Source organism: Diabrotica undecimpunctata, chromosome 2 (assembly GCF_040954645.1).
Source record: "Diabrotica undecimpunctata isolate CICGRU chromosome 2, icDiaUnde3, whole genome shotgun sequence".
Taxonomy (NCBI): Eukaryota; Metazoa; Arthropoda; class Insecta; order Coleoptera; family Chrysomelidae; genus Diabrotica; species Diabrotica undecimpunctata.
Genome location: NC_092804.1, coordinates 176,948,200 through 176,973,897, shown reverse-complemented (window position 1 = coordinate 176,973,897; position 25,698 = coordinate 176,948,200). Strand labels below are relative to the sequence as shown.

At 32.1% G+C, this 25,698-nt stretch overlaps 2 protein-coding genes across 2 annotated transcripts in view; one reads left to right on the top strand and one right to left on the bottom strand.

Annotated features, from left to right (window-relative positions):
- The window catches only part of tow (target of wingless repressor), a 552,940-nt gene that overhangs the window by 201,217 nt on the left and 326,025 nt on the right, over positions 1 to 25,698 (bottom strand). The window lies entirely within an intron of this gene.
- LOC140433590 (ER lumen protein-retaining receptor erd-2.1-like) lies at positions 4,570 to 24,940 on the top strand. Its single transcript, XM_072521573.1, has 3 exons — positions 4,570 to 4,725; positions 6,588 to 6,847; positions 24,448 to 24,940. Exons 1-3 carry the CDS (start codon positions 4,626 to 4,628, stop codon positions 24,853 to 24,855), a joined length of 768 nt encoding a protein of 255 aa, XP_072377674.1. The 5' UTR covers positions 4,570 to 4,625; the 3' UTR covers positions 24,856 to 24,940.

The following is a 25,698-nucleotide window of genomic DNA, read 5'->3' as shown; positions in this document are numbered from 1 at the left end:
TTCCCATCGGTATGTCATGTGTAAGCGTTATTCATCTATAAAGCAACATAATATGCTGTTACAGACTATACCAGGGCTATCGCTGAACATCACAGAGTAGCAGCTGGATATCCCCAAGTTGTTTCACAAGAGCTGAGTTCGTAAGAGATTGTATATAAGTACTTCGTCACATACTATACCATAAGTTAGTGTGAGATCTATAAAGTCTATGGATATTTTGACGTGAGTATGAAAGCTGACTTTAAAAAATATTTACAGCTGTTTTCGTAGGTGATTTCTATTTAATTAAGTTTCTACAATAGTTTATAGACAGCTGAGTAAAGATATGGAATAGAAGTTCATAGCTGCGTTATTTTATGTCCCATTTTTTTGAATTCCTGGCCATCCAGAATAATTTTACTCTCCTGACAAATATGTAATTAAATTAGGAGTAACTTAGTTTATTTTGTTGCTTATTAGTGTTGTACCACTATCGCTTTCTTCAGCAGAGTCCGCCTTTTTATTTTTAGGTTTTCAAAAATAAAATAGAGGGTTTAGGTTGATTTCATTACAGCGTACCACTATTCGCTGATATGCATATTTTTGCCCCTTGGCTTCATCAGAGCGAACTCCGATTTATATTCTATAAATTTTCAGTTGTAAGCATCAACAACTTTAGAGCTATTTACGCTTGAAACTAAACTCGCTATACAATAGTTTCGTATTATGATTCCACCTTTTTCTCTATAGCCTTTTGGAACGGATTTTTTGCAACCGAGATAAAGCTGATTTTTGATTAAATCATTTGTCTTGGCACATATGTAATAATTGGTATTTCGAGATCAATTTTTGGAAAGACAGGTCAGTGTTATGGCTGAGGAGACTTGTTATTGACCTTTCTTGATTTTTTTTAAATCTTTTCTTCACGTAACTAATTTAAACATGATCTTGTCTTCTACATTAAAAACTGGAAGTTGTTGAGTTAAACCTGGTCATATAACGGACTATCTGAATCGTCATTAGTGCCGTAGTTTCAAGCCTCTTTATGGCTGTTGAAATCTCTCACATAAATAAAGGGCAGTATTACGTGCTCGAGCCATAATTCACTAGGGAGTTTATAGATATTAATAATTCTTGGACTCCCTACTTTAATTCTAACCATATGAATACTATGGAGTATAATGATTTTGAATAACGTACCTTGCATGTGTTATTATTAATGAGCTCTTTAGACACACATCTTCATATTGTTATCTAAATATTTTCTATATTTGGTTAACAAGTTTTGGTAAGGCTTCAAGGCTTCTAGTCGGTTGGTACTTTGACCAACCATTTGTCTTAGTTGTGTTTAATCTTGCTTCCATTTTAATTGTAGGTTTTTGGCCTATTATCATCAAGATAGATACTCACCAGTGAATGACAGGAGGTACCATCCGCTGCCATATCGTGTTTGATAATGTTCTCCGCAGTTGCGGACGAAATGCCAATAATAAACAATTCTAGACGATTGAATAGCATACTGGCCTGAGACTGTGAATTCTTCAGTTCTCTGTACTCGCATTCATTCGACTGATACTCCTATAGTTTTCACGATTTTGTAGGTGGCCTCTTTTAAATAGTGGTGTAACTTGTGCCGAAAGATTGATTTATCAAATGGAGTATTTGTAAGTATAGCATACACCTCCATATTATAGAAGTTTTATATTTTATTTTCTCAAATGTCAAATCCATATGAAATTTGATCTTCATAGTATTCTGCACCACCGATTTTCTTAGTGTTGCTTCTATTTTTATTAGCTATTCCATATTATAGAAGTTTCATGTTTTATTTTTCTCAAAGGTCAAATCCATATAAAATTTGATCTTCAGAGTAATCTATACCACCGATTTTCTTAGTGTTGCTTCCATTATTATTAGTAGACTTCGGCAAATATGCATATTGCATATTTTGCATATTGTGCATATTTTATGCAAATATTTCATATTTTGGCAAATTTGTATAAAAGTTTGCATAAAGTGCATAAAAGTTCAGATTTTTATACTGTATTTGAAAATTTTTAAACATACCAATTTATTTCAATTCTTGTATAAAATTTTGTAGTCATTTTAATCAAGAAATGATCTAAGTACGTAATCTCTACAGGTACAAAACATTTACAATTTCAAAGAAGATCAATTTAAGTAGCCCTCAACATTCTTAGAAAGTCTCGGTCACTGAGGCATTCAGTTATTGGATAATCGCTAAGGGTTCGCTCATTTGCATTTTATGATCTAATCCCCAAATCTATCTACAATTTATTGTATCTTAACAGCAGGTAAACGGCTAATAGTTTTGTTCCTAATTTAGGGATTTTCCAAAATCTCCCAGTTTATTGAATTAGGTACCTAAACATTTCTAATTTGATGCTCAGATTTGTAAATCATTTTTGTTTTGATATTCAAAGCGTAAACACTCGTTGTGCGTAACAAAAAGGAAGATTGTGATTTTATAATGCCTAAAACAACCAGTGCTTCAACTTGGATTAAACCTTATAAAGAGCTGTCTATGGGTATCTAATATTTTCTATTAAATATCTAATATTTCATACATACAGGGTGTTTCCAAATGACACTTACAACGTTTGACTGTAGATACTTCTCGAAAAATTGAACAAAACGATATAGTTAATGAGGGGTCAAACTTATTTACTTTTCGAGATACAGGGTGTTAAAATTATAAAAAATTAAATTCTTTTAGTTAATAACAACAATAACTTTAAAACCAATAAACGTATTTACTTGAAATTTAGTACTCGTAGGTTGTTTTTAAATGAAAAATAGCTTCCTTTAGTGAGAAAAAATTGTCCATGGTACAATACAATGGTGTGGATTTAGAAAAATTTTTCACCTTTACTTTTTTTTATGAAGTTAGCTATTCTAAAACACAATTATTTTTATTGTAATTGAATTAACAAAAAAAAAACTTTTGTTGAATTTTAAAATAAGTTATATGATGTACTAATGGTTAGTAACAAAAACTAATTTGTGGATTAATACTGCATTTAAAACACTTAGCGAGTGTTTTTTTTTTCCAAACCAGTTATTTGATTAACCAAAAACACCTTGTATATTTTTATATTTTAAAGGTTGGGTTAAAATAAAGGTTTTTATTTTTATTTATAGATAGCATGTGAGAAGAAATTTCAGATAGACCAACATGTGAGAACTGCTTCACACATTGCAAAAAAAGGAAAAATAGGAGGAAAACATCAAACTTCAATGGCTAAATGTTTCCAATCTACTTCAAAAAAATTAGATGAGCAAGAAACTTTTAATGAAGACTTGTGTCGCGCATTAGTGTCTGCAAACATACCGCTTTCAAAATTAGCAAATGTAAATTTTAGTTCGTTTTTAAAAAAATATTGCAAACTTAATGTTCCAAGTGATCGGTCTCTAAGAAGAAATAATGTGAACGGGCTATACTCGTCGGTGTTAATTAATAGTAAGGAAGAAATTGCAGATAATTATTTTTACATATCTGTAGACGAAACCACTGATTCCTCAGGAAAGTATATTGCTCATTTATTGATTGGTGTTCTTAAAGAAGATACCTTACCAAAATCTCATCTTATTTCATGCCAGCAACTTGAGAAAACAAATGCTTTAACAATTTCGCGTTTTATACAAGAAACATTAGCAACTTTTTTTCTTCCGACAACTATTCCTTCTAATAAATTACTGCTTATTTTATCGGATGCTGCTCCTTATATGGTGAAAGCAGGACAAAATTTAAAAATATTTTTCCCAGATTTAATACATGTTACTTGTGTAGCGCATGGATTAAACAGAGTTGCAGATGAAATACGAAAAAAGTTTCCTCTTGTAAATACCATGATATCCAGTGTCAAAAAAGTATTTCTTAAATCTCCTATAAGAATTCAACTTTATAAAGAAATGCTACCTAAGCTACTATGGAAAAAAATAAAGGTTACCATATTCTTTCTGAAGTAGTCAGTGTTCTAGCTGGAAATATTTCGGAAACAATTAATTTAGAACCAAATGTTTTGGTTAGTTTGAAAAATGCTCCCGTTACATCAGTTGATGTTGAACGAAGTTTTTCCATATATAAATATATGTACTCAGACAGAAGCCACAAGTTTTTGTTAGAAAATTTTGAACACCACTTGGTCATTTATTGTTACCATAATTCTAAATAAGTTTATTCATACTTAAAAATGATGTAGTTACTTAAAATAAAAGTAAATCTTAATGAATAGTAGGAAATATTTAGTTATGTACACTTTTTTTTTTAAATAAAATTGTTACTATTTTACAATTTTTTTATTTATTTGTATGCATATTTTGTAAAATATTTGCATATTTTCGGGTAAACACGTGCATATTTATGCGCATATTTTCTACATTTTTATTTGCATATTTGCCGAAATCTAATTATTAGCTATTTTTAATTAGATCGAGGATATCTTAAAAACAGAAAAAAACCTTGTTAATAAATACCATACTCAAAATAACTGTCCGTCAAACATAGCTGACTTTATTATTGTTTATCATTGTTTTCTTTAATTTGCCGATAAATCTTTATTTGAGAATACTATTGATTAGTTTGTTAGTTGGTTTCTGGCAGAGTTCAAGTGAAATTCGAGAAAATGTATCCGGTTCCGGAGTTCTTTCCTGTCGTGGAAATATTGCATACATTTGCAATGTGTTTTTTGCCTGTTTGTATTATACTAAAAGGAAATTGTGCAGGTAATTTCCTATTTGAATATTTAATATAAGTTACTACATTTTTTCAAGAAATAATATAGTATACACTATAATATATCGTTGTATTAGAGGTATAATTTCTTTTTAACTACACTTTTGAGAAAGTGGAGTAAAATATTCGATATAGACTTAAATATTGGATTTTTTTAATATAACTTTACAGAACAGAGTAAATAAAAAAAATGTTTTGTTCCATATTCCGTCACAGGAACTAAGATTTATTAGATTAATTTTGATACTTAAGTAGTTTTTTCATGAAAACAATAATTGCACATTGTTAAGTCAATGAGTTTGATTCCTTAAGATTGCCTAGTTTTTAACGAAATTTAAACAGTGAAAGCCAAAACAAATTTAATTCTTGTAAATGCCCTTTTAATTTCACTCGTCGTTTTCGCTAGCAGATATTGATAACACTGGAATCCGATCTATTAAACCTTTATTCGTTGGAAGACTGTTGCACCAGGCTCAGATTTACTTCTGAATGGCACGACTACAGAATAAACACAGCAAGACACTTTTTGGCAACATTTCTGTATATGGCTTGATCAGCACAAGGCTAGCAGTACATTTTGGTTTTGTAGGGTCGTACACAAAATTCTTTTGTTCTTAAAAGGGTGGTCATATTTGAAAAACTTATACCCGATGAACTTTTTTCCAATTTCAGGCATTTTATTCGGAGCAAGGAAACGGTGTCACCATTTTCATCTTTGTTCTCTTATCTCCTTCATCTTCTTTACCATGTATGGTGTACTTCCATTGCGCTAAGACCTGGCAATAAGAAATATTTTTCCAATGGTGCATTATAAAGACCTCCTCATTTTTGGCTGCTTCCATAGCAGAGTGCATTGAGTATGCGCACTTTATGAATTTGTGACTAAACTGAAAAAATATTGCTCTATTACTTCCAAATGAGTAGTATCAACTGACTATAAAATTCCTGCCTCAAAATTCTTATTCCTATTTTGCCCTCTACAAGTATCCAAAGATAGAGCAAGGGTCGTGTTATTTTTATGCAGTCTTATTGTACAGAATGGTGCCCATTTCAGAACTGCCTCTTTTGCCATGAAGCTTGTTTTAACAATAGAAGTAGCCGTTATTTTCTGTTGATAAATCATACATTGTTAAATTGTATACGTTTAGTTTCCTACTACAATAGAAGCTAGACACCTGTGACTGGTGAAGTTACAAAAGTTAAAAGTAACGGACTGGAAGCTGTCATCAGCTGATGATTGTTTTTTGTCGCTTCTTTTGATCAAACACATTTTTCTCTGGAGTGGCATCTTCATATTTTCTGCATAACAGATCTTTACTCAGTTTAAAGAAAGAGAACACATCTTATTATTTGAAAGTTTAGTATTTACATAGAGATTCTTACTAGCTTTTCTGATGTAGTGTGGGGAAAACAAGAAACTTTCGGTTTGTTATTTATTGTAAGTGTTTCCCTTACCCATGCTTTCTAAGTCTAAGTCTAAGTCATTCTCAGGCGTTTTATTAATAGGTACTTTTTTCCTCTTACGTTGTTTTCTCTCTTAAATCTCTCTTAAATATAAAGAAAGGCCCTAATCTATCTTTATTAGAATCTATGGAAATTAACAAATTAAAAAATACGGACATAATTCTGAATGACCAACTTGAGACAAACAGTTCTTTAAGACAAACAGTTCTCCCCTCGTCAACAGATTCAGTTAGACTATAAGACTATAAAGTGTAAACACATGTCAAAAATAGGTCACTTGAGAAAGGCACTCCACCGAAACAGCTGTAGTAATAAGATTTAATAATAAATTTTGTGGAAGTTATCAGTGTTTTATTGTTATATAAAATGAATTTACATTAAATTTCAGATGTGTCTGGCAAAACACAGCTTCTGCAAGCAATGGTGGTCATCACTAGGTATGTACATCCCTACGCTACTGACGGCTATTCCGATTGGACGTCAATGACCAAAGGAATGCAAATAATGGCAACAGTATTTACTGTATTTATAATTTTCGTAGTTATGGATAGCTATGACTTTAAATCCGATATTTTCACGGCGGAATTGGTGGTATTTACAGCGATGTATTTGGCTCTTCATTTTCCTATAAAAATGGATTCGTATTGGGTAAGTTTGTTGCTTTTTCTTTTTGAAATTTGTCATGAAACTTTTAGTCATGTATTTAAAACATAACTGTTTGGACTTAATCCAACCTTGCTACAACGCTCCTACTTCTTTCCCCTCGCTGCAACACTGCGCTGTCCAAAATTTGACTCTGCAAAAGATTCAGACTCACGTATCAGTTACTGTAAGATATAATATTTCTTATACAAAAGCACAGAGCAAATAAATGGCAATTGCATCATCAAAAGAACTATTTGTAAATATACTGTTTATATTTGAAATACATTTCTACTAAGTAAGAGTAGCTTATTTAAATCAATATAACAAAAAGAACCACAGCTTAATGGGAATACACCAAAGGTCGAAGGAATATTCCGAAGTAATTCTACCTAATTACTTGTACCCAGCCTAAATATTTATTCAGCTACACTTGGACGGTGTTAGAGACCCCTACCGTTCCACATAACCTTCAGTGTTATAGAGAAAAGACATGTTAAGGCAATTTCATGTATATAATTATTAAATTATATCTCCTGTGATAGAAAGGCAAATTAAAAACAAATATATAAAGGTAGCTTTTTAGCCCAATTTTCACAATAAAGTTTTTGAAAACAGCTTTAAAAATTCTGTAAAGAATAGGCTTAAAAGTCTACCTTTACATATTATTATTATAATATACTGATCATTTTCAGTTTTTTCGAAGCATACGGAAAGATTTTATGTCGCAATTCAGTAAAAAACTAAGTGAAAGTGATTTGTATACTGAATATTGGAATCATGAGTAGATAAAATATACTTTTTTCATGTACTTAGATATGGATATTTAAGTAAATTACTGCAATCAGTTATAAGTATTATCCAATTTCCATGAACTGTTATCACAGCGAAAGCTGTAAAACAGCACTGATTTTAGTCGGATTTTAAATCCATTTAAAAGATGTCATCTTTCAGTCAGCTACCACACAATGCATCATACTCAAAAGCAGTTAGTCAACCCCGTAGTATATTAATCCCAAACAGAGATCAAGCTATTCTATTTAACACTCCAGAGAATTGTACAATCAATGACTATCTTGAAGGATTAAGTCAGCATATAGAACCAAAAAATATCAAACGCATCCCGTATATCAAACGGTAGAACATGCACATATCTATCATCTAAAAACCTAATAGATAAATTCATAGCAGAAACAAAGAAGATAATAGTAAATGGATATATACTAGAAGCAAGAAGATTAATAACTCCATAAGTCCGCTTCATTCTGTCCAATCATGTCCAAGCATACCTCTATTCTCTCTCAGGCATATGATACCTACGTATAGGAGCAACCAATCCTGCCTTTAGTCCTATTCTAAGCTTCCGAAGACAAATTTTCGTTTCACCTTTTCCAGACAACTTTGTACTATTTGAATCTTTTATTATCGAATTGGAACAAACATCATACCGCATATTTATAGCCCAAAATGAAACATGTTTCAAATGCAAATTAACTAGACACCAGGCAGCTAATTGTCCAAATATTTCACCTTCTACCCATCCTCACAATGATAGTGCAATGCAAACAGAAATGAGACAAAATTCATCAATAAATCGTACTCAACAAGATAATCTACAAAATACTACAACTATCTCAAATGCCACTCCCTCCATACTTACTATGTCTTCTCAAACCACATTACAAACAGTAGCAATCCCAAATTTATCAACAAACCAAACCCAACAATGTTCACTAGAAAATACATCTATACATTTGACCACTTTTTCAGTTAACACTACAATCGCAACACCTACATCGTCTGAGTCATCCTCTAATACCCAAAAACATAAATCAACCTCACCCGAAACAAGTCAATACTTACCTCCAAATAAAAATATACGTATGAATTCTGACGAACCCCAGATAACTTCGAACAAAGCAACCGGAAAAAGAACCCTAAAAGATGCAATCACGCCACCCGCCGAAGAAAACCTAAGCTTCAATTAAAGAAAAAAACCAAAACTGATGACAAAAATTTAAGAGATGAGATACCAAATCTCCAAGCATTACTAGAACCAGTTCGAGAATATGTAGAAAGGGAAAAGCAATTGTTAAGTTTCGATCAAATAGTGGATCCATTCGAAAATATACAAAGATCAAAAGACATAATCAGCATAACAAAATTGTACTCAGAAGATTCTCATGCACTTATAAAGTTTCTAAAGAAATTACATTCATACTACATGGACAAAAGAATGAAATCCAAAAACACCAAATTAATACGAAAACTTGGCAAACACATAGGTTTGCTCTCTGCAGTGAAAACTTCATTGTCGCAGGAAGATTCCGACTCATCGGTAAATAATTCCTCTAAAGAATAATAAGATCACTGTTGACTTCATGTTTATTCCATCACATTCAGGTATACAAGGAAATGCAGAAGCAGATGAACTAGCCAGCTTAGCATCCTTTAGCCAGGACTCGATTCTTATTAATGAGGTTTCTTCTGGTGACTTCAAGTCAGAAATAAAATATAAAGTGTTGAGTGCATGGCGAAATAAGTGGAGTGCATCGCAAGGTAAACTTAAGGAAATCGAACAATTAGTGAAACCGTGGCTCCAACCCACAACGAATGGACACGACAACTTCGTGAGAATAGCGCGTTTGCGACTGGGACACAGTTATTTGACACATAAACGCCTCTTTGCGCGGACTGTGCCACCAATGTGTGAGAATAATTGTCAAATAACACTCTCCGTGAAGCATATACTAACTTGGTGCAAAACATATGAAGCAGCAAGAGGAAAGCACACTATCCTAAATAATATAAAGGAAGCCTTAGGAAAAAACATGAACATTAAAAAACACAATAATCTTAAAGACTCAGGACTGTATGAATGATTGTAATTTTTTCTAACTTCACCTGTATTATATTTTTTAGGTCGCTCATAACCCTTGTGGTTACAGCATAAATAAATAAAAAAAAGCATACGGAAAGATTTTATGTCATTATTTGTTAGTCACTCATGACATTCCAAAGATTATAAAAAATGTAATTCTAAAATAGAGACACAAATAATACGAATTTATTACAAGTCACCAATGAAAATGTAAACTTGGTGTAATATTTATTTTTAATCGGTTACTAATGTTGATTACATAGTAGAAATCTTATTTAAAATCAATTTCACAAATATTTTATTAGCAATTCCTCGAAAATAAATTAATTCTGGTAAACATAATCATATATGACAAGTAATAGAATGTATACTAGAAGGCTGATAGCAATGGAGGAATTATGATCTTTATAAACACATTCTTCTGCTATAAGCAGAGTGGTTCCAGTTCTTTCTTATCATTTTCAGATCGGCAGTCCAATATGTTCTTCGTTCACCTGTCATCATTCGTTTTTAATAACAAGGAAAAGTTAATTCCCGTTCTGTTCTCGTTAATTTTTTAATTATCAATATTATGTCATTATATTTTAATTGAACTTATCTTTTAATATGTAGATTAAATACTTTAAAATATATTGAAATATTGGTCAAGATTTTCAATCAAGTTCAAGTCCGATTTCATAACATTACTAAAAAACAACGCTCTAAGTACCGTAAAAACTGTAGACTGATAAGTTTTATAAACCACATGTGAAGATATTCCTAAGTATTACCTTTAGTGGAATAAGGAATAATTGTCAAGAAGATCAGAATGAAACATAGTTTGGTTTTAGAAACGGCTTGAGAACTCAAGAAGCACTATTTGCACCTAATGTGTTGATAAACATCTTTCAGGATCAACGCAAATATGTCTTGGTCATTTTTGATCTTGGACTGAAATATGACAACTTAACCCATTCTCTGCCATGTTTCAAATTTGAAACAATTGTTAGTTTTGTTGGTCCTAAATCTGATAAACAAAATTTCAAGAAATGTGTAGTTGTATAACTTCGAGCTCGATTTTAGCTATCTAAAAGCATTGTATGTGGAGTACCACAAGGTTCAGTATTGGGTCCTCTACTTTTCCTTATCTTTATAAATGACATCACTAACTTAAAAATCGATAGAAAAATTTTTCTTTTTGCTGATGATACTAGTATTACCTGGGGGAAATCTAATATTGCAACTCTTCATGCAACTATAACTTCTGATCTACTTAAAATAAAAACCTGGTCTGACTCTAATTTACTCTCTTTTAACGTGGACAAGACAGTAGCATTATCCTATAAAGGAGCTCTTCAACCCTTACTACTAATAACAGCCAGATCAGTATCGCTGATTCTGTAAAATTTCTTATTTTTATAGACAGCAACGATAAATGGTCCCTTCATATCGATTTGTTAAGTAAAAAACTATCCTCACCCTGCTATGCAATGAGATCTGTTTCGAAGGAAATCAAATTAGCATGTTCCAAAATAACACATTTTTCTTTGTACAAGTCTCATCTTCAATATAGCCTTCCTTTTTGGGATTCTAGTACAGCTGCCCAATCTGATCTACAAAAAAGAGCAATACGGTATCTTTTTGGTCTCAGTAGAATCATACATTGCAAAAGCTACTTCAAAAATCACGGGATTTTAACTCTTCCCTTTTTATATATTTTAGAAACTGTTTGCTGAATTCGTAAGTACCTACATGTTTTTCCAGCAAGACCTAATCGTGACTACTCCACCAGAAATTCAACCTTTGATGTATATTTACCGATCCGGTCCACTGAGTTAGTAAAGAAATCTATTTAATATTTGGCAAAAAAATTATACAACCATCTCCCTTTGCAACTTAAATCTAAAACTTCTTCTCTAAAGTTCCGTAAAAGCCTATCTATCTGAAAGACCATATTTTTCAGTGGAAGAGTTTCTTACGAATAACTAAGAAATTACAGTACGTTTAGGTACAAGCAACTAAAGCTTCTTCTTCTTCCTAGGCCGTCCCCATTAACGGAGGTTGGCGACCACATTTTTAAAAGCTTCTCTGTCTTTTGCAACGTGGAATAATTCGTCTACAGTCATGTTTGTCCAGTCTCGAATATTTCGCAGCCATGACTTCCTCTTTCTACCTATTCCCTTTTTGCCATCGACTCTACCCTGCATGATGACCTGCAGAAGACTATATTTATTATTTCTTAGTATGTGTCCAAGGTATGCAGTCTTGCGTACTTTTATCGTTCTCAACAATTTTTTGTCTCGACCCATCCTTCTCAGTACTTCCTTATTGGTGACCCTGGCAGTCCATGGAATTCTCAACATTCTCTGCAACTAAAGCATTTTTATATATATTTGGGTATCATATGCAGCAACTTAAACTTATTCGTAAGGTTTTATTATGCAATTTGCAGTTTAGTTAAATTTTGAAATGAATTGTATATTTTGTTATCTTTTATTTTGTGATATGGACGATTTATGTAATTTTAGTAAATTTTAATTTTTATTGTTATTTTTTTTTTACTTTTTGTAAGCTTTGTCGATAAAATTGTACAATTTTCAGTGACCGTAAAGCATATTTCTATGCCATTCTATTCTATACCAACGATAAAAAAAATAATCTTGTGTACGTTATTTTTATTTTTGTCCATATAAATGTTTAATGAATTAACATTGTCAAAATTCTTACCTATACAACAATCAAATACATTTTGTATCACGGATCTGGATTTCCAAAGAGATACATTGAATGCATATATCACCCATTCTCCCTTAATGTGCTTAATGTAATAAATAACAGACCTTTTTGCTTTTTTATTATTTGTAACACGCACCAACAACGAACTTTTTTAATGAAGTTCGGTTTTTATCAGGGCATAAATTACAAAGCCTTTAGGATTTCATGTATACCGAATACAATTTCATTTTATCATAACGCAATAAAAAACATAATTAAAAAGAGTGTAATAAAATACGCAGAAAAATGTTTTAGTGTGGTGTAGGTTAGTTGGTTTTCAAAAAGTTAATTATGAAAATTAAATGGTTATGAAATTTTGTTGGAAAAAATTGGCAGGACTATTAAGGCCGGTTTTCACGCTACGTCTTATTGTACGTTTTGTTGGATAGGACAAATCCTATACAATAAAACGTGGCATGTAAACAGCAAAACGTACGTCTTGTCGAATCGAAATGAAATCCAAGGCCAGATCGTAGAAATGATGGAAGAAGCATAGTTTTGCGAGAACTGATAGGATAAAACGTTACGTGAAAAAACATGTTCAGACAAGTCGTCCAATCTTGACTTATTTGACGACTAGTTCTACTGCAGTTCGTTTCATTTTTCCCAAAAACAGCCTAATATTGTCAGATTTGCGGCAATGCACCCACGATTTTCTCGGGGAATTTATTGAATTGTATACAAGTTTTTAAGTAGTTATGTTTTAAAATCAAGTAGATTGCATTACAGGTTTCAGGAATTATTTGGCTTAACGCTGGTTTGGATATTATGATTGTGAACTCCAAGTCCTTGACGCTGCGTCAATATGTAAGATATCTGAGAGTTGCTGTGAGTCTTTCATGGGGTGTAATGGCTTTTCTCATGAGGTGTCTTATTTCAATATGTATGGTGTTACCAACTCTAACAATTAACAATAGGCTGAGGTGTCCATTCGCAAATAATTGCGCCAGTCATCTGGTTCGCCTCTTTTAGTAACGAGACGTGGGAATACTGGCTTCTTTTTAGAAGCCCTCTCTCTTGACCATCTTTTCTTTTCCCTCTTCATACCCTTTTTCCTCAGTCGTAGTATCTTTATAGTTGAAAAAATAAAAGAAAGCAGCCGTTTTTCCTCCATAATAAAAAAAAAACACTAAACAAACTTCATACAACTCAAGACTCTGAATTAGAAATGAGGTAGAAAACGGAAGGAAAATCGTAGTGTGTATACACTGGACAAAACGTACATTTTGTCGTGTACGTTTTATATGACCCACAAAACGTACAATAAGACGTTGTGTGAAAACGGGCCTTTAGAGAAATAAGTTAAATTGTCAAAAAGGGGGATTCAAAAATTACTGTAGGTAACTAGAGGCCAAATTTTTCTTCATTCCTCTGTCTATAATCAATTCTGCTTGTTCATTTGCAGATTTATACATCTATGGAGTGAAAATGGAGTGTTTTATCCTGCGACCAATATATTTTTATTTATCCTTCTTTCGTCAAGGACTTCCTTAGCTGAGTCTAAGATATTTGACATGATTTTTGCCCAACTTTTTTCAACCCCATTACCTTCTATAATGTATACATGTCTGCTTGTTTCTGATATTTTTTTTATGATAGCTACCTTGTTGAATCATCCTCACATACATAAAATTTTTAATCCTGGCTTTATAGAGACGGGTGAACTCACAGCCCATTGAAGAGATGTTACGAACCCACATATATAGGAGGGGAGGAGACCTTTTGCGTAACAAATCTGGCAAGCTATTGACTATAGAGATTGCTATTAGGAAATCAGAGAAAATTTCTTTACTTCTTCGTTGCTTATACCGCTTGCTTTTTGATGTAGCATTAACTTGTTTTACCTCCCTTATGCTCTGTTATTATATCTTTATATGTATTTTGTGTGGACCTGTCTATCCAACTTGGATCCAGGCTATATGGGAGGTCAGACACAATTTGGACTTTCAAGAAATGATCCTTTTCTTCTGAATTTATCTCCCCTAAAAACAATTTTTGTTCCTTTTTGGTGTTCGTTTTAATTGTTTTTTGTTTTAGCAAAAGCCGTTTTTTGTGCCTACTTTAATATTGTTTTTGAGGTTAGTTATTAATAATATATGTAGAGTTATGTTTAGAATTGATCTTGAATATGGATTATAAGGCTGGTATCTGTGTTCTTTTGTACTATTTTCCTGAATCTCTAGGTCCTGAAGACTTATTCTTGGTACCTTGCCAGCTGCATTTTGGTTTAGTTTCCGTATATTTTTTCCGTCTTTCCATTTTTTTGTAATGTTTTAATCAGTGTGCATTTTTGTTTGTTGTTTTATTGCCAATCTGGTTAATTTGGTTAATGATGTCTGTTTATATCATTATATGTATATTTTGTTCTTTTTTAAAAAGAACATGACAAGCGACGAAATAAAAAGACACATAGCAATAGCAAACAGAACTGTTCACGGTCTCCAGAAAGATTTAAAAAATAAAAATATAAAACGTGCAGTAAAGCTCAATATATACAGACTTTAATAAGACCGTTTTGATATATGGGGCTAAAACGTGGACCTTATCTCAAAATAATGAAAGATTTCTTGATTTTTTTTGAGAAAAATTCTTAGAAAGATTTTTGGGCCGTAAGTGAAAATGGGCTATGGCGTCGAAGATACAACTTTGAACTATATCAGTTACACAACGATTCAGATATTGTGAAATTCGTTCTTCCACATCTCCTGTATTCATCTAACCCTGGTCTTCCTCCTAACAATAATGCAAACTATTTCCATGTACAAGCCACCCATTAACTATTGACTTAACACTTACAAAGTATTCCAAATCAACTACAAATTCTTATAGCATATGGATACCAACAAACTGCAGTATACCAACAGGCGAGGCTACAGCTATTTTGGAAGAACTAATCTTCTTCGAAAAAAGTAGAACGATGAAGTGCATTATCGTAACATACTCATTAAAGGCATTACTGGAGAATTGAAACAAATATATACCAACAACCCTATCATACAACGATAACTATTCGTTCAGACATGTATTTAAGTTTTTGTACTTGGTATATACATATTATATTTTTTAATAAAGACGCTTTTTCTTTGGTTTTGGTTTCTTTCACAATACTTGGTTAGATTAGGTTCAATCTGAGCTTGTGCTTAACCACCAGGATAGGTTCAATATGAGTGGGAGCTTAACCACCCACTCTACCTAAGAGGTCTATTGTGACCGATTCCTAGGTTAAAGGTGTTCCATCCACCCAGCCTTTTTAACAAAGTCTAATATTGCCTTAGGTGACGACGCCACCATATTAGTGCACCATACGTAACCATAGATCTGACAACAGTCATATATAGGCCGTATATTTGTTTGAATTTCATACCTTATGTTTTCCTAGATATCCTTTGACATGTTCAAGGAAAAGCTTTACTTTGTTGGTTATTGTTACCAAATCAACGTTCCATGTAACCCGCTTATCAAGAGTTCCTCCTAGATATTTTACCTCATTCGCCTATTTGGCAGTTTCTCCATATATAGCAGGTATCCAAATGTTATCTAGGTTTCATCTCCTTGTGAAAGTGACTACTACTGTTACTAGGACTGACAGAGAGTTTTTGCCTTTCGCATCTCCTAGTCATGATGTTTAATCTTCTTTCGAGTGTTCTGAATACAATATTAAAATATTTTCTCTTACTATAATACGCATAAGGACAGAAGAAAGCACTGTACCCTGTGGGAACCCCTAAATAACTGTTTTGCAAAAATCTTCTCACCTTTCAGTTTCGGTTAGATTCAGATTATTTTCCAGCATTGCTCTGATCCAGTTATTGTTTTCGTGACACTACCACGTACTATCAATGTACTACTACGTACATCATCAATAAATTATCCAACATAATTTGTCCCTTTATATTTTCTTATTTGAAGTAAACATATATCTGTATTTACTCTGACACTTCTTTAGTTATTTTTTGTTTTCTAGTATATAAGGATTTTAAAATTCCACAGCACTGCAGCATTTACACCGGGGAAACCACAGCGATATTAGAAGCTATCAAAAACTCCTCTTCAACAACTTAAAATATTTTAATCATCACAGATTCACTCAGCGCAATTCATGGAATTGATCAACTTTTCCCTAGCCATCCTATTGCACAAAATATAAGAAATGAACTTACTGCACTACACTATATAAATAAAAAGGTTACATTTATCTGGATACCTTCACACATTGGCATTAAAGGCAACGAGGAAGTTGATCAATTGGCATTAAAATCCATCAGAAATGAAAATGTTCCAGAAATTACTAAATATCCTCACACAGACCATAAACGACAGTCCATCAAGCAACCTGGGACGCAACAGACTAAATTGAAAACAATAAAGCCTCGAGTAGACTTCAGCCTACCACAACAAGGAAAAGGAAGAGATCAAGTAATCGTAAATCGTCTTCGAATCGGCCATACAATACTAACACACCAACATCTTCTAAATAAAGAACCAGCTCCGATTTGTACTTACTGCTCTACTCAATTCACCGTGAAGCATCTGATAATCGACTGTCCGCAGTTCCAACCTCAGAGAACATGCCGAGGAATTAGTAAAAACCTGAGAAGTGCGCTTACGACAAACATCTCGGATTTATTGCAGTTTCTAAAAGACATAAACATTTATAATAAACTTTAATTTATCAAACTGTACTACTGTGTATGTCCCTCCTACTAATAACTCTTAGTGGTTGATGTGGGTTCTCTATATTTAAATAATAAAAAAAAAAGATTTTTTTAATTCCATTTACTGATTAGAAAAATTTTTCCCGCTTTACATAAATGTATTTTTCGAGGCCTAAATAACTTGATACTTTTGAACGGAATCCAATTGGACCATTTCATATATTACAGTTTTCTTTAATATTTTAGTGGACAAAATATTAAGGCAGTCTATTATTTCTATATTCTATAATTATTAATGTACATAATAAGCCAGTTCATATTGTTCACTTCTAATTCAAAATCTATCTCTACAAACCACCCTCATTTACATTAATTTCATCAGATAATTAACGAGAAGATCACTAATCCCACAAAATGTAAGTAACAACATTATCGCGAATGACGACAATTGAATCAAGTCATTAGGAACTCCAAAAGCTTTCCAACACAAGAGAAAATAATGTTCCTCCTATTCATCAATCTGAGTACGATACACTAAAGTAGACCTCGTGAAAGCGAGTGCCGTGACAACCAAATGTGCCGCTAATTAAAGCATAGTTTTGGCAAAATGGATGTGTTTTATTGAATGTGTCCAAAGGGACATTAATTGGCTCAACCAACTATGACTTAATTGACTGATTAATGGAACGAAAACCTTTTACGGTTGTCGATTCTTTGTAAAGGAAGATGTATTTTAAAGTAGAGTAACGTTTATTTAAAATGCACGGTTTGGTGTGTACACTGCTTATTTATAACTTTATTTATACCGTTGCTTCTTAAAATAATAAATACAGACCAGCTCGCTAAAATATCGACTCTTTGAGTAAGACTAAAAGCTCGCTGAATTTACAGGCGTACAAAACATTCTTGAATCTTCTGGTAAAAGGTCAAAATGTATCTATCGATCTGTCACGGCGACCCCATTAGTTATTATATATTTGTATTTTACTTTTGTTTTTAGATTACCTTTGTTTCTCTATTTTATCGATACTTTCTTTGAAACTGTCTATGAATGTTTAGAAAACAATTTCAAATTTCTCATACGTTTCTCATCCGACTCGCAATCCCGTATTTTGAATCACATTTAGTTCTTTAAGAAATAATTTCTTAGCTAAGTTATATACCACTGAGCCCTAGTAATACTGGCTCAGTACTATAATAAAGATGAGGAGATTCCCGTAAGGAGGTATTAGATAGTGTTTTCAACATAAAAATGTTTTGCTGATAATGATCTTTCAGATTTTTAATATGATTTTTCCAAACCAAGGTTTTGTCAAATGTAAGACCGAGGAATTTTATTTCTTTTATAAAGGTCAGATTGTTACCATTTAACTTTAAAATTGGATTATCTTTTTTTCTCTTTTTTGAAAAGAGCAGGCATTTTGTTTTTTCGTTAGATAAGCTGAGTCCTATTTTATCAGACTATTTCTAGAGATTATTTAATGTGCTTTGAAGGATTCTTTGGGTGGATTCCAGATTTATTTCTCTTAGTAGAAGAATTAGGTCATCCGCGTATAGTATTCCTTTAATTTATTATTGACATTATTCAAAATATCGTTAATTGCAACCAGAAATAAAATTACACTTCACTGATTGCACCGATTCTTGAAGGATTATTTTCCTAGATTCGAGTTGATGATAGTGTTCCATTTACTCGTAGCTTATGAGTTGAAGCGTAGCTTACGTAGCTTTTTGAATCAATTTCAAAAGGTATTGCATCTTAAGCTTTTGTTATATCGCAAAAAATAGCTAAAGTCGAAGTCACAGTTCGAATGCAGTGCAGGTAAGATAGGGAATGGATTTCTTACGGAAGAACGACCGACCATGTTGCCGGTTTGCCCAAGGAGGTGCATCAGGACCGGATTTAACAATCATAGTACTGGAATATACGCGCACACAACAATAATTGCCTACTAGCCCTGTCTGGTTATACAAAAATCATCGATTTCACGGCAAAATGTTTCGCAGATACCTGAAGCTTTTAAGACATAGGTGGGGGTTACTAGATGACGAAGAGATAAAAAGATACTCCTACTTTTACCTTGCCTTTTTTTTAAACAATAATTTATGGTCAAAATTTGATTTTTTTTCTATAAGTTTTTTCCCTTATAATTTAAATAAACAATATTTATACCATTTTTTTATATCAAGAATATCTTTATTTTCCCGTTTTTTCAATTAAAATTAATAAATAGTTTACGGAGATATTTGCAAAAAAAGCAGTTTTTTTGCACTAATTTATAAATTTAATTAATTTTTTTATTAACAAAATAAAATGTTATTTATACATTTCAACATTGAGAAATTACCGTCCTTTAAATTTGTGCGAAATTTCCCCCCGATTGGTCAAATATTTTAAAAGTTATTCAATTTGTTTATCCCTGGGACTAATTATTTAAACCATTGGACTTGCCCTATGAATGATGCTAGACACATTTAACAAATTTTATAGGTTTTTTAAGACTTATACTATCTCAGAAGTTAAGTGAATATTAAGTTTTCATTGAAATTATTTACAAAATAGACGTTTGAAAAAGGTGTATGTTTTTTACTTATAAACAATTGTAATAACTTCTATATTTTTCAAGCTACAGACTTGTACGTACAACCATTAGATAGCTGGTAAAAAAACTCACATTTAACAAAAAAATAAACCTTCTATGAACAATAAGAACGAAGTTAGCGACAATTATTTTGTTAATTATATCTCCATTGTTTATAAACATTAAGAAGTAAAATTTGAACAAATTTTGAATGAAAATCTAAACTTTATATTGAATTTTATAGCTATAAAATTCATCCAATTTTTCGAAACTTAAAACCTTTCGAAAAGAAGTTACTTTCGAAAGATCGACATAGGAAAGTGGAGGGGAAACTGTTTTAGCTCCTTGCTGCAAAATTTAATTTTATGGTTACGGATTTATCATTCAAAAGCTTCAACAGGTCTGTAAGAATTTCATCAGGTCCATTTGCATTTCCATTTTTAGCGTTTCTTATTGCGTATTCTACTTCTTCTTTCAATATACCTGAATGAATTCTTCAAATAATTCATTCAGGTATTCTGTCCATCTTTTTATTTTATTTTCTAGATCTACAATAAGATTTCCATCTTTGTCTTTAAGTTTACCTATTTGGCATTTCTTTGTGCTTTTAGTTATCTCTTTTACTTTTTTGTGCATATTGAACGCATCGTACTTTTTCTCATAGGTTTCCATTTCTTCACATTGTTCTTTAATCCACTCCTCTTTGGCTTCTTTTATTCTCTTTTTTTTGTGTTTATTTATTTCTTTGTATCTGTCTAGGTAATTCTTCATCTTTCTTCTTTGTTCCATCAAGTCTAGTCTATCTTGTGTCATCCACCCCTTATTCTTTGTTGTTGTTTTTGTAAGATGTTTTTTTCCTGCTGTTTGTATAGCTGTATTTATGTACTTTAATTTTTGGTTAACGTTGTTTGTATCATTAATTTGTTGTTGCACTGAACGGAGGTTTTTATTTATTTCTTCTCCTGTTTCTTGTCGTATATTTTTGTTTCTAAGTTTATTTAAATCTAGTGCCTTTCTGTGTGGTCTTCTTTTTTTTTTGGTCTCGCCTCTATCACAGTAACTACCGGGTTATGATCTGAGCCTATATCAGCTCCTGGGTACGTCTTAGTATATTTAACAGCATTATGATACCTCTTTGCTATCATAATGTAGTCTATTTGATTTCTCACTATTTTTTCTTTGGTATGTTGTGGAGATGTCCATGTATATAACCGTCGAGTAGGTAATTTGAAGAAGGTATTTGTTATTACGAAGTCTTCACTTTGGCAAAATTGAATCAATCGATATCCTCTGTCATTTCTGTTTCCAAGCCCATATTTTCCTAGTTGTTCTCCTACCTTACCTTGACCCACCTTGGCATTAAGATCGCCCATTAATATGTTAATGTATGGAAAGACTGACTTAATAAGTGAAGACAAACAACCTGCAACAAAAAGGTTCAGACCTAACAGTGAAGTCGAATAAATGAACCAAATTTTAACTTTTAAACCAATGTATGTAAATAAAATAAAAAAAGTAAAGTTCAATAAACATTGCAAAATTTAATAAGGCAAGTGATGAAAAAAATCGACTTATTTTATCAAAGCAGTAAGGCAGATTAGATTAATATTGTATATCATATTTGTAAGAAAAATAGAATAAAAATCAATATTGTTAATTATAAAAATACAAACAATTATAATTAATATAAGAAATATAATAATATAATGTGTAAAAAATTACCTGAAATTAAATTTATAAAATATATAAGTATTATTACATCATTGATATAAAATGAAAAAACATATGTTGATTTTCCGGGATTTTCCGAGATTTATGGGGGGTAAAAATTATGTCATCATTATTAATACTGCGACAGACTATTCGAGCAAATTTAAAAAAAAGTAAGTATTTAGGGTGAATTTCAAATAGAGTCAATTTTTCCGAGTTTTCCCATATTTTCCGGCCAGTGAAAACTATGTAGTTATTCATATTTCGACGAGCTATCCTAGAATAAAAAAAGAGGCTTGCAGCTGCAAAGGAAGCCGAGATAATGTAAATTTGAAGTTATGATGCCGAAAAAAAAAACGGAGCTGAAACAGATATCCGCTCCACTTTCCTATGTCGATCTTTCGAAAGTACCGTCGTTTCGAAAAATTAGATAAATTTTATAGCTTCAGTTTCAGTATAGTTTCAATATAAAGTTTAGATTTTCATTCAAAATTTGTGCAAATTTTACTTCTTAATGTTTATAAACAATGGAGATATGATTTTTTTTAAAAATAGTCACTAACTTCGTTCCTATTGGTCATAGAAGGTTTTTTTATTTTTTAATGTGAGCTCTTTTACCAGCTATCCAATGGTTGTACGTACAAGTCTGTAGCTTAAAAAATATAGAAGTTATTACAATTGTTTATAAGTAAAAAACATACCCCTTTTTCAAACGTTTATTTTGTAAATAATTTCGATGGAAACTCAATATGCATTTAACTTCTGAGATAGTCTAAGTCTTAAAGAATCCTATGAAATTTGCTGAATATGTGCTGAATATTGCATCATGCATAGGGCAAGCTCAATAGTTTAAATAATTAGCCTCAGGGATAAACAAATTAAACAACTTATAAAATATTTGACTGATCGGGGGGGAAATTTCGCACAAATCTACAAGATGGTAATTCCTTGATGTTTAAATGTATTAGTACCATTTTATTTTGTTAATAAAAAAATTAATAAAATTTATAAATTAGTGCAAAAAAACTGCTTTTTTGCAAATATCTCTGTAAATTATTTATCAATTTTAATTAAAAAAACGGGAAAATAAGATATTCTTTGCATAAAAAAATGACATAAATATTGTTTATTTAAAATATAAGGGAAAAAATTTATAGACAAAAAATCAAATTATGACCATAAATTATTGCTTAAAAAAAAACGCAAGGTAAAACTAGGAGTATCTTTTCATCTATTCATCATCTAGTATCCCCCACCTATGTCTTAAAAGCTTCAGATATCTGCGAAACATTTTTCCACCTTTTCTTTTAACCAGACTGGGCTATACGGTTGTATAAACGACTATCATTATTGTTTTAACTAAAGCATGATTCCTTATCAGCGTATTGGCCATTAGACGAAAAACTTGACACAAGCTATGAAAGCTCAGTTCTATTTCATTTTCAAGAAAGTACCTTCATCATGGAGTGGTTGCCAGTATCTGTCATGAATTTCAAACAGGGTATGACTCTTAGTGTTCAAGTAAAACGTGTGGTGTTACAGGAAACTATATGAAGAATGGTTTGAGAAGACGTTAATTCCTAACTTGCCGAAAGACAAAGAAAACGTTGTCGTTTTGGATAACGCGTCATACCCCTCCCGCAAATTTAATTTCCCGAAAAAATTGTGGAACAAATAACAAATCAAGGATTGGCTAATCGAAAAGAACATTTTCTTAGAGAAAGATTACCTAAAAGTGAATTACTGTGAGTGAGTATGACAAGTACAAAATTGAAACAATTGCAGAAAAATATGGCGTTAAGATTTTGAGACTGCTGCCTTACCATTGCGAACAGAATGCGTCAATTTTACCGAAAAAACGGTAGAACGATTGATAAAAGTAGCTTATCAAAGCGTATCTAAAGAGCAGTGGCATAATCATGTGAACCAAGACAAGAAAGTAGAAGAAAAAATGTTTGCGGTGGAGAATTTGCAGGAAGATATTGAACCAGTGATAATATTAATACAAAGAGATGATTCAGAGGATAAGAATGATTTAGATACGAATTGCTATTAGTATTAATTAACGAGAAATATCTCAGATTTAATGCTCATTTGTTTTTTTAGTACCGTTCATACAGTACATTTCAGTTATGATCTTGTGTATTTTATGTTTATATTTATCGTGTCGTATAGAGTAAACTACTTGCATTTTTTTGTAAATATGTATATAAGGACTAATGAGGTATAAAATTTTTGAAACCAAGCCTATGGTCCTGATTTTTCAGTCTATCGCCAAACTACCACACACCTACAACTGTGCCGACATGAGAAGCATCGCTGAGCGTGGCAGCCTTAGCTCAGCGGCTATGTTACTGGCTTAACAAGCTAGAGGGCCCGGATTCAAATCCCGGCACCGACAAAATTTTCAATTTCTAATTAAACTGAGCTGCCACCGTGCTTCGGAGGGCACGCAAAGCTGTCGGTCCCGGCTACGAAAGTGGTCGTTAAGTCATGTTAGGGTCGCTTGCGCGACCTGAAAATCCTAACACTAGACCTTAGCCAGAAGGTTACACGAACTTAACTTTTTTTTAGCATCGCTGAGCGCCCTAAGACCAACACTGTCTTCTAACTGTGGCTTCTATCATAGACAGTATTGTTTGTTAATGAATGCTTCGTGAACTTCGGATACAAAATTAATTAGGTTATCAGTCGTTGATGATCTATGTTGACCAAAGATGTTATGCTGCTCAGAAATTAGAATTTTTTATGGTTTTCCTATATGGTTCTCACAAAGACTTTGAGAAGTAGTGCTGTATCCATATTTGATTCAAACCATTAACGAGATATATTCTAGCATTTGTGCTTAATTTTTGGAGGAAAATTATTGTTCCCGGAGTATATTATCTGGAGCCGGAGAAGAATTTTTTATGCCAAACAAAGCATCGTCTCGTTCTGCTAGTGATAATGAATATTTATTATTGTTAGTTTGCTTATATATAAATATATATTACATTAATTATTACATTAACTTCTTGTTTTCAGATTCTGTGGCAGTTCAGTGAATACCTCGAAGCAGTGTCTCTACTTCCGCAGGTGTACCTGGTTATAAAAATTGAGAATATCAGCATGGGCACCGCAGTATTTATGACGTTTATGGCAATATCAAAGCTTTTTTACATTTTCATGTGGTTAATATCTCACAACACGAAAATTGAATTATTTTATGTAACCCATATATCTGCTATAATTCATGTTGGAATATTTATCGCTTTCTTGATTTTGGGTGTCTGCACAGCTACAGCAAACACCAGCAAACCAAAAAGTGGTAAAATTGGATATGCGGTTGTCGATATTGAAAATGTGGTTAAGGATATAATACAGAAACCTGGAAAGAAGGATAAAGTATCGGATCGTACACCCTTAATTTTGTACTCTGCCAATAATAATTAACAAAAACTCTTTCAGTTTAATATATTTGTGATATATAATAAGTATGTATGCCTTTATTTTAGTAAATAAAAATTATTTTATATTATTTGTGTTGTTATATTTGTTAAATATATATCAGGTTATAATTTCCGAGTACACATATAACGAAAAAGCTGACAAAAGTAGATGATATAAAGCTGATAGTTCACCAAGACTTAACGAAATCTACGTTGCTTAAAAAAATAAAAAAAAAAATAACCCAAATATTTTAAATAACTGTAAAAGTACGAAACTATTTAACAAATCAAAATCAACTCGGCAATAAAAAAAACCCCATTGCAAACAGCATACTTTGCAACAAAAAAGAGCAATATGAAGTGTTATTTAAAAAATGGCAAGTCATTCACGAGCGCATTTGTTACATGTATTTTTTTAACATTTACCACTAACTGGCTTTTTACATGAACAACAGCTAACAGATGTCTTCTTATCTTTACTTTTAGTATACATAGCACATTCTGCGTTTATTCTGGGTATTACCAATGTAACCAAGCTAGAGAGGGAGTGTTTTTTGATCGCCAGAAATTCTTCTAATTGTTCCTAGTAACTCACAATCGATCTTTGGATTATTATTAGTCGCAATAGGCGAGGCATTACTAATTTGTCCCCCAACATTTTTATAAAATTAAAACGGGAAATTTCAGTTAACAGATTACGAGATTTATAGATAACATAGCTACTTGATACAGTTATTACCAACAGTGTATAAAAAATAATAATTGGTTGGTCCTTCACTCTTGGTAGAGTTGTAAAACAGTATAATATCTGAAGAGAAGATAAAACCTAGCCTTGAAAAATTTAAGA